Genomic DNA, 11,242 nt, shown 5'->3' with positions numbered 1-11,242 from the left:
TATTTATACAAAAAAATTAAAACTTTTATTATTATCTTTTAAATTTCATATTACAACAAATAAAAACTAATAACAACTAACAAATAAAAAAATAAACTAGGAAAATGTGTTGTTCAATAAAAATAGAATTATAAACCCAACTTTCCATGTGTATATAATTTATTTAAATATTAACACATTTGTGAAAATGAGTGTGATACATCCTTAAAAATCTGATATGATAAAAGGTATTAAAGAAGAAAAAACAAAGAAGTACATTAAAGTAAATTTAATTTATTCGAGCTAATTATTTCTTTTTCGGACCACTATGGCGTTTATTAGTAGGATCCGCTTAGAAGCCAGATTTGTGAAGCCCTAAACGTATGAGAATTCTATTTCTAATCGTACATCATATAAATGCCTTAAATTTATTTTATCAATTTGTTGTTCTTGTTAAATCTCATACGTTAGACTTCAATAATCTCGCATTTCCAATTAAAAATCAAGAGTTAATAATTAATAACATTAGGTACGTATATCTATTAACAATAGTAAGATCCATCCACACCGCCAGGCACGCTTTATACAGCGGCAGTAATTAATGGTTGTGATTTAACATACACGTCACCGGTTTTTGTTTTATAAATCGTAGAAAACTTGATTCTACGAATGAGCGTATCGTAAAGAATCGTGGAACGTGATTCGTTATTAACAAAAAAATGAAAAAACTTTATCGAGTTCGATAAAGTCAATTGCTATGTTTGAGCCACGAGACAAGTGAGATACAGTATTACGATAATTATAGAAAACGGTAACTCATTGGATCGATGTTCTCGCAAGTTCGTGGCTTCTATTAATACTACCCATTAAATACCAAGTAACAGAAACATAACATTAAAGTTATAATTTCACACTCAACAGTATAAATGTAATATAACACACGTTTACGTAACTGTTACATTATTGACTGTGAAGTTACAATATTAATATTATGATCCTGTTACCTTGTGTTTATAGATCGTTTTAGTTCAAGAAAAATAAATATCTCAGTCTTTAGAATATGTATACCAAATCAAGTAGCTCTCTAGTAAAATATGCCAATAGAAAGAGTTGTTGCTCTCCATTCTCTTCTTTTGTTACAATTATAATTTGCGATTTATGTATTTACTTTTAGTATTTATAGCACATTATTTCACGATGTTTGATATTTCACAAACAACTTCATTCGATATAGATTTTATCCCACGATATACCTCGTTTTGTATAAGTTGAAAAAAACTCTCTGATTTATCATTTCTTTATTCCTATTACATTACAAGCCGTTAACACATTTCGCAAATTTCTTTTATTTCGAGATAAACCTTTAACAGCAACAACCTTCTGTGACACTATATTTATCGCGATATATTTGAGAGTAGATGGAAAAATAGAGGAGACGCGACATGCCCATTACAAATGTTACAAATAATCAAAATTTAAACGGTATCATTCATCAACTCAATCACCCTGCTGTTACAAAAATTACAAGTGCGCATTCTATCCATATATAAGTTTTCGATGAACATTTACACCATTATGTACAGAGTATTATACAATAAAATGGGAAACACAGAGAATAGAAATTGTGATATAGCAATGATGAAACGATGAACTTATCCTCGCTAATAGTATTACTAATAGATATTTCTTTTAACATATTTATAAAAGAAACAAAGAATTGCGTCTACAAGCAATTTAATTTGGAAGCTTTTATATTCTCTTCTTTATTACGCGTTTCATTTGCACCAAAATAAAAAAATAATAAATTATTTAGACAACAATACTTTAGACAACAATAAAACAACGAAAAACATAGACGAATTTGTCAAATTATTACAATTACAAATTTAGAAATTTATTAATGATGCTTAAACTGATTAAATAAATATCCGAAATTTGGTATAATTTTGTACATTCAACGCAATTATAAGAGCTGATCTTTTAAAATGTAATATAACTCTGCAAAAGAACAAACAACACAAAAAAAGATAGAACAATAATTAATTACAAACAAAATATCGCAATTATTATTAGAGGCTTGTTTAATTATATAGAGAAAAATAAATAGAATAAGAGCTTTTTGTTCGGAGGTTGCAAAAATGTTGAAAATTTGCGATATCTTCTCCAAACCATCCAAACAAATGGAAAATATTTTTGGTCTATAAACCTTTAGCAATCGCTAATTAACTTATTTATATAATATTTATATAATATTATGCGTAGTATCATATTGATTAAAAAATCGCACTGTTCTGATTAAATTATTACAAAAACCACTTATTAATTATAAAATTCAAAACAGTTTTCGATACTCTTTCTATCCTAATATCGTTTAATTTTTTAATTGTATTATGCTTTATAAAAAACATATCCTTTTTCTATGAATATAAAAAAGAAAAAGGAATTTTTTGCAATGTTTGTGGTATTTTAAATTAATTATTTATACATTAAATATTAACAAAATATGACAAATAACTTACATTAATATACAATTGTTGTGTGCGTTTCATATTATAGAAATGAAACATTTGTAAAGATAAACTTTATGCAGTTGCATCACACAGCAGATAAAGTATAAATACCACAGTTAACATAATTCATAACAATTTCAAAATTTTCTGACTTTCTGATAACTTTAAAATGGAATATTTTTAAAATATATTTATAGTTTTGTTTAATAAATCCTTATATATACCCAATATGAGATATCAGAACAATGCGATTTTCTTCGATAACAAGATTTCTTCTTTCCACCGGTAATTGTTATAAACACTGGTATCGCCTAAAGCGTAAAACAAAATAGACGGTAAATCGCCTTTAAAGGTACAAGTTTCTTCCTTCTAGTGGAATCAACGCTGGCATTAAATGCCGCCTGTGCAACGTTCTCTTCTAATTTATTGTTACTCTTTTGTACAAGTGTATGGGATGGTTCAAACAGTACGGAGCGGAAAAAGAGTGCAGAAGGTGAAATATTATTTGGCAGTTCGGCATTTGTCAGATGTAAGTCAGACTGTTCGACGGTTCGGCGACCCAGTTACAATCTCGATAATTCAATTGACATTAAGACGAATTCAGGAGTGACGTCCATTTATCGTCGCCTGGAAATATAGTTGGCAATGGCTATGTGCAGAGGAAGAAAAATATCTTTTCGTTTCAATAAATTCAAATTTTTAATCCATCAAGTTAATATATGTAATTTAAATTAATTTATCAATTCTTATATTAAATGTATTTTTTTTTACTAAAAACATGTGAAAAAAATTGATTTAACTAAAATTCTTCCACAATATGTCCTTAAAATTTCTGAATGTCCACCAAGTACTTATTTTGCTTGCAACTGGTATAGTAATGCACAAGAATTTATACCAAAGATATTTTTCCTCGTTCGGGAGCGAATATAACTCATGGGAATATAATGTATATTGTTTGTCTCTGTCGTTTTAGTTAATACTCAGTCAGATATTGGCACAGAGAATTGTACTAGCAGTATGGAAATAGTTATGGGGGAGACATCAATCGAGCTTGCGGTATTACGCTGATAGGTTGCAAAACCGCAAAGCTTTACCGATATATAGATATATAGATACTATATTATTTATGTATGATAAATTAACTTATATTGTAACAGGAATGTATGAAAAGTGAAAACAAATAAAGAAACGTAAAGCTGTCGTTTTTTCATAATGATAATTTGTTAGAACTCGCATGATGTATGCAACTATTGCTATCAATTTATTTTATAGCAAAAATATTCCAAAATCTTGATTACTAATTGTAATCACGAAGTTAAAAATTTTCTCAAGAATAAAAATATTTACTTAAAACCGTATCGCAAGAAAAAAATTTAGAAAATGTAGAAATACCTAAATAGCTCTAGCTCAGTCTTTTTTCTATTTTCTAATAACAAAAAATAGGAAATAAATAACTATTAAATTAGCCAAAATGTAAATTTTTTAATTAATTCTGATAATAAAATATAAATAAATGTTAAATATGGCTCTCTTAGAAGAATAGAATAAGGTTACAATAGCAATAAAGAAAACAATTAAAAATTTTTGATGCAATACTTATCAAAAATCTGTTTCAAGAAAAGTATGTAAAAAATTAAATTCAAAACGTTACAGAATTTATCTTATAATTTTGTCAATCAAAAGCAATTTAGAGATTAAATAATAGTAAATTATATAAAAAATTAAATAAAACTATTTTGAAAGTTAATATTAAAATTTCGATTAACTTGAAGGTAAGGGTAAATGTCTTCAATCTTAATTATGTATTATTTACTAATCAATCGTAGATTCTCAGTCTTTCGGCAAATTGCAATACGTGTGTAACGTCACTCCAGAATAAATAAATCGTATTTACGATTTATCGTTTCGTCTTATCTTATTCGACTTTTTTAATAAAAGACATTTATCTGTGCTTGCTAATGTACAAAATTAATTTTTAGAAACATATTCTGTTTGTCTGCAACGCATATGCCTATTACATTATTACAGTGCTGGTTAATCTCAATTTGCGACACTTATTAAACAATTATGTTTAAAATTCCCATAATGTTTCAACACCGAAAAATTTTATTCAACCGAGGTAGTAAATTGATGATTTGTTGTTATTTTAGAATAAAATGTTTAATAGCATTTTTTAATTAATTAAATAAAATATTTACGTATTTACGTTACAAATCTATCTTGATAGCAATCTGATGTTATTTTTGTCGTCATTTTGACGTTAAGGATGTTAAAAAGAACTATAAATATTAATTTTTAATATTAAATAAAAATTTAATTTAATATTATTTGAATAAAAATGCTAATAAATATTTTACTTAAATTGTTGGTATTGATAAATTTTAATTCTGAGAAAATATAAAAAGTTTTTTGTTGCAGTTATTCATAATTTGCTTCTATTAAAGAAAAAATTCTCCTATGAAATTATCTCTAATAAAATATATCGTTTAAATTGAATTATGTCACAAATTAAAAACTATCAACACTGACTTACATACATATATAAAGAATTAATAAGTATAGCGTTATAAAATTATATAACTGGGTCGGAACGTTGCGATCATGTAAAAACGGAAGAGGAAAATTAGAAAGACGTTCGATCGACGTCATCGGTATAAAATAATATAAAAATATGATTATGTATTCAGGATACAAAGGATTCTCCGTTATTTCGTCTATAGTATAATAATAATAATTGTAACCTCGCAGACTTTTACGTTGACTATTGGATGACGAAGATTCTTATTTTCCTGTTCTCTTGTATTCTATCGCATGCTTTGCTCGCTTACTATCTTTCACTCCAAATTAATCGTCATATTTCTTTCTCATTTTGTCAAAGAAGTATATACTATACACTATCGATATAATTCATTATTCATTGAAGAAAAGAAGAATCCGTTTGCGGATAAATAGAACGGTTTCTCCCGTTCTTCAACGAAACTCATAATTAGTTTCAAGGAGAGACGTCCCATACGCATACTCGTCGCATTCTTATCTCAAGGTATATCAAAGTTATATATTTACCTCAAGCACTACGATTGCTTTTTAATCCATCGAAATACAGCGCGTAGATGTAAATTCATCTGAAGACTTTATGTTCGGAGTTTTTAATTGAAAAAAGTTTATAAAACAGCATTTGATAAATGGATGAATTTCTTCAACGTCTGTTTAACATAACACGATAGAAATTATCCAAAGAGCACTTGGACATAGTAGAGCCAGAAGAAACCAACTTGAAAATATTGTTTCTTTATTTAATTTCTCTTAAATATATGTTATTATTCTCTTATATACATAATCTTATATATTATCTTACACTTACTGTTTAAGAACTACATTTTAATATTAAACTTTTTTAATATTTCTTTTGGTTCAATCATATGCAGAAAATTTGTCTGCGGCATTCTCCATTGTTAAAAAAATCGCGTTATTAAAAATGAAGTAACAAACACGTTCAAGAAATTGTCTCAAAAGTTTATAACTATATTTGTTAGTATCAATTGATTTCTTCTTGCCTAACTACATCCGTTCTCCTGATATACACAATCGATCCCATCTTAGCTGCATTTCGTATTTTACTTTATTCCGCGAAAAAATACCCGAAAATATGAATTCTCCAATGATTCTCTTTTTTTTTTATCAAATCTGTTTTTCATTTTTTCTCTCCTTCTTGTACCAATTCTAGTTCAATTCACACGTTTCTGCATTCTCACACGTTTCTCATACCCTCTTGCGTTTCTCTTCGATATACGCGCGCTTTTGAGCTTAATATCAGCCTCAATTTCAATGTCAGCTTTCCTGCATTTTACAAAGAAAACACATTTCAAAAACCTCGCGTACCCTTACGCTTATTTTCCGCATGATCTCGCAAAAATATTCATCTTGAGCAAAACATTCGTATGTATCTACTATACTAAGAGTATACGTATAGGGTCGACAAATAAAACCGGACGATGTGCCAAAATTTCACGATATCTCACGCACTGGATGAAAGGTGAGCATTCTTGTTAACAATACATTCCGACTGTGAATTTTGTCAGTGAATGCAATAACATTCACTAGAGGATTTCTCGACTAGAATATCCGCCTTATTCAAATTATCACTATTAGATACGTCAACATTAGTCACTCGGTTGTCCGGTTTTCCTATCTACCCTGTATAATCATTTTTATCAACTCGGCACTTTTTTCAGAAGAATACAAATCAAAAGACACGTATTTTCTTTGTATAACATGATGTATGGCATATATAGGCTCCCTATACCACACATGTAATCGTAACTTTTGCACTAAAATAAGAAATTTTTACGATAACACTTTGGAACTAAAATTAAAAAAATGTTATCCAGTGTGGCTTTCTTCGCTTATAATTTGCCAACACATCCAGTCGGAGCTGAATTGATACGTTTAAATCTTGCGCGACATCCTGATTACTTCCGGCTAATCGATATACTTTGCACGAACATAGCGATCGTTTCACTGAGGTAACTTGTTTATAAGATCATCTAAACAATAGATGGTTCGGTTAATCGACTCGATTATTCCAAGATAACAGGAATATATATATATATATATATATATATATGTAATATATAATTATATACGTGTGTATATGCGAGTACTGTTCCTCATTAGTATTAATCAATAAATGTTGCTATATAATAAATTTGTATATTTTATTATATAGTATTATGGTAATAAATATGCAGCGGTTTGTATTCTTTTTTTATGTGTTAGTGTCCGCGTGTGTCAATATAGGTGGCGTGTAATTGAGCGATCGTTCGATTAACCGAACGCGTATTGTGATTGCTTGTTGATCCATTCAACAGAGTGACCGATCATCAAGTCGCGATATATTAGGACTGAAATAATGTTTTTTCTTATAGCTCGCACGCTACCCATCGAAACAATCAACACGCGTAAAAATCCATTCTATTTTTTATCTCTTACAATTCCGCAAAGCAATATCAATTCTATTCATATAGTATTTTACTCGATCGAGGCCAATCTCACATAAGAAAGAATCTCGTAATTCCATTTAGTCTATTCCAGATTCTTCTCGACTACGCGAAATATTTCTTCATCCTGCCGGAAGCTCTATCGCGTCAAATTTCAAAATAGCAACATTCGCATATATGATTCAATCGACTTTTGTCGCTTTTCTGTTGAAGAGCTCGGCAACAGCTTAATCTATTTCAGGTCGTCTATAGCGCCATAATTAGCGAGCGATTTCTTGATCCTGAGTGCGGTTAGCCTGGCGGCGGCATTGTGATACCAACATTCCTTCATTACTTTCGACATTACTTGCAGAGCCTATGTAAATAATAAATTGTTAATTATAATTAATTTAACTTATCTAATATTTTATAACCTAATATTTTTTTACAAATTAATTTTATCTTTATGGAAAGAACAGTTTTTTTTTAATATCTAAAAATTTAGCTAAATACAAATCTAAATATAAATATGTTGAACCATCAGAATAATTGTATAAGACACTCAAACTGATTGCTAGATCGTCGAAACTTTTTGCAGCGTTGCTCATTATACTTGAGTTTCCTACATATAATTATTTTGATCTAACAAAATTATTTTTAGATCTGCATTTATCTAAATTTTGAGATATTTAAAAAAATCATTCTTTCTGTACAAACTTTCTTATTATAATTTTAATAGAATAAAACTTTAGCTGAAATAATTTAAATTTTCAAACGGTAAATACTTTTGTTTTAATTCGTTTTATCTTTCAATCATTGCTATGATTTAATTGCATTTTATAATTATTTAATTATTATATTTCATTACACTACGTTTTCAAGTTATGTGAATGTTAATATACAAAGAATTGGAAAGAATAAGGGCGCTAAGAGTCAGGCACAGAAGACGTGGTGTAAATAATACACCTACGAAGCGTGAAAATTCTTTATTCATTAAACGCGCTTACATGTTTCGAGTCAATTTTGAGTCTTCTTCAGAGCAAACACAAACTAACATATATAAACTTAAAAAACTATAAAAAAGTTATCCTGTCATGGTGAGCTCCCTTACATCGAGAATAAGTTATCTCTAATTCCACATTTTCAATATTTTCCTTCTCTTTCATTTTCCTTTTCTTTCTTTTTTTTTTATTTTTTTAAATGCTGACATTTAAATTTTCAATGTAGGAGAGGAGCCCACCATGACAGGATAACTTTTAGTTTATATATGTTAGTTTGTGTTTGCTCTGAAGAAGGCTCAAAATTGAGTCGAAACATGTAAGCGCGTTTAGTGAATAAAGAATTTTCACGCATAGGGGTGTATTATTTATGCAATGTCTTCTGCGCTTTACTTCTAGCGCCCTTATTCTTTCCAATTCTTTGATTTATAAGGAGTTTGTTTCGTTTGGTTAGTTTGATTTGCGTTATACGGATTTAATATACAACATAAACATTAGAACAAAATAATTTATTAATTAAAGCTATATGTATATATATATTTTACTTTTAATTTATTTTTTCAAACAATTATTCTAAGTAAAATTGGTAATTTAAACTATATACTTTTTTTGGTTTAATACTCACTTCGATCGACTGCCATCGATTCGGTATCGATGGCCGCTGTCGATCAATGCACACGACTTTCCGCATTTCCTCGATAGTTGGATCGGAAGGCACCAAGTCGTAAAAGGGCAACTGATACTCGTCGTGAATTCCACCGACATTACAACGTCTAGCAATCTCCCAGAGGATCAGACCGAGTGCGTACACGTCGGCCCTCTTGAACGAGTCGAAGTGGTTCATGTTTATCGTCTCTTCAAGAACCTGAAAGCAGAAAACGTTAGCATGAATTACCGAAGAGCCGCCTTCCTGACTGATAAGAGTGCAAACCATTGCGTATTATTTTCGGTATTTTTATTGTTTAATAACAGTGACAGTCCTACAAATTTAAACTTTTTTTGAGATCACAAAATAAACAAAGTACTTAATTCTTATAGATCTTTTATCATTAAAAAAGAATCCGCTAATTGTTCTATCACATAACATTTTTGTGAAAAGTCGACTTAAAAGTACCAAAAGTGACATTTTTAACATTTTTAAACAAAAATAGCACAAAAAATTTTCAAATAAATTATATTTGACAATTTGATTTCTAATTCATAATTGATGACCCCTAAAACCTTATATACAAGATACTTCTATAGATACTTTTGCTTTTTATCTTTCGAATCAGAGGAATCTTCTTTCACATAGCATATATAATTACCTCAGGCGCCATGTATCTCTTCGTGCCGACTCTGTTGTTGAGCTGAATGTCGACGGTATCCGTGATTACGTCGTGCCTGGCGGCCAATCCGAGGTCGCCTATGGCGCAGGTACCATTAGTCTTCACAAGGATATTTTTTGACTTCAGGTCCCGATGAGCGATGGCCGGCTTGCCTTGCGTGCCGACTATTTCCATGTGAAGATGTGCCAAGCCAGTGGCAATCGACAAGGCCATCCTTATCATACCGTTCGTGTCGACGGTCGATCTGTTGAGGTAATCGAAGAGCGAACCCTTCTCGTGATAATCCGTTATCAGCCATAGCTGTGTCCACGTGCCGTTATCTGAAAAGGAACAAAATGATCCGTCATTCCATCAATTCACAATTTATTTAGAAGACATAATTCGATCGCAATAGCTCTCAAGCAACGTGCAAGATGATAAAATATGTAATGAAAATCGATAAAGAGAGTCTTTGAATGTTTCATATAATCTGAAGAGATCGTCTGTGCGCTCGAAATATCTCCAGAAATAAATTTGTTTGATAAATTAGACCAGCTAAATTTAATTTAATTTTTTAAAATATAAACATATTTCTTATTAATAACAAATTAGCATGTTAATTTACTTTATAATTATATATTTTTTATTTTGAAACAGAAAGTAACAATGATTCGTATTAAAATTCTCTTTTAAATTAATAAACAAGCGTAATAAATATCCTGAAGATCGCGGAAAGTTGAGAAAGCACTAAACTATTTCTTAAGTACAATTTTCGATTTCGCTAGAATTTTAGATTATGTACGGATATAAAAAAGAATTCACACCTTTGTTATCGGCAGCGATAAAACCTAGGATATTGTCATGCCTCAGCATCACCGTCTGATAAATTTCGGCTTCTCGGAACCAAGATCTCTCCTCTCGCGAGCTGAAGATCTTCACAGCAACATTTTCGCCGCGCCAACGACCGCGCCAGACCTCGCCGAAGCGGCCTTTTCCGATCGTTTCTACCAGCTGAATCTGGCGCGCTATGCTCCGTTGTACCAGAAGTGGCAGGCCTACTTGAGAGAGGATGGGCATTGAAGAACGTAAATTTCAGTATGATTAAACATGACTCACGCGTCGCGTGTTTGTGTATCATGCCTGAGCAAAAGACGAATAGATTAACGTATAATGTACAAATACATAACTTTGTAAAAGAATCTATTAGTAAATACAGGATGAATCAGAGTCATCGAACCAACTTTTTACCATATGAGAAAATTATCGACTTCATACCTAATTGAATTATAACGTGTGCAGTCAATTATTTTCTCATAGAGTAAAAAGCTGGTTTATCGACTCTGATTCACCCTATATATGCAACAGGAATGTACTTATATATTATTTGTATTCATATATTATTTTTTAAGATTACATGAAATAAATTAATAATATTTTACAAAAACAATTTACACATTTACTAATGTTGTAAT

General features: G+C 30.0%; 1 protein-coding gene across 1 annotated transcript in view; it reads right to left on the bottom strand.

Annotated features, from left to right (window-relative positions):
• Positions 1 to 5,900: 5,900 nt before the first annotated feature.
• The window catches only part of babo (TGF-beta receptor type-1 babo), a 37,804-nt gene continuing 32,462 nt past the window's right edge, over positions 5,901 to 11,242 (bottom strand). The window contains exons 7-10 of the mRNA XM_018518755.1: positions 10,595 to 10,828; positions 9,771 to 10,111; positions 9,089 to 9,328; positions 5,901 to 7,841 (exon numbers count right to left, since the gene is read on the bottom strand). Of these exons, the coding sequence (XP_018374257.1) occupies positions 7,719 to 7,841; positions 9,089 to 9,328; positions 9,771 to 10,111; positions 10,595 to 10,828 (938 nt within the window). The 3' untranslated portion in view covers positions 5,901 to 7,718. The remainder of the gene's footprint in view (positions 7,842 to 9,088; positions 9,329 to 9,770; positions 10,112 to 10,594; positions 10,829 to 11,242) is intronic.

This window comes from Trachymyrmex cornetzi, unplaced genomic scaffold, assembly GCF_001594075.2.
Source record: "Trachymyrmex cornetzi isolate Tcor2-1 unplaced genomic scaffold, Tcor1.1 scaffold79, whole genome shotgun sequence".
NCBI classification, from domain to species: Eukaryota; Metazoa; Arthropoda; class Insecta; order Hymenoptera; family Formicidae; genus Trachymyrmex; species Trachymyrmex cornetzi.
The sequence above is the reverse complement of the archived record's forward strand: the minus strand, read 5'-3'. Positions and strand labels throughout refer to the sequence as shown.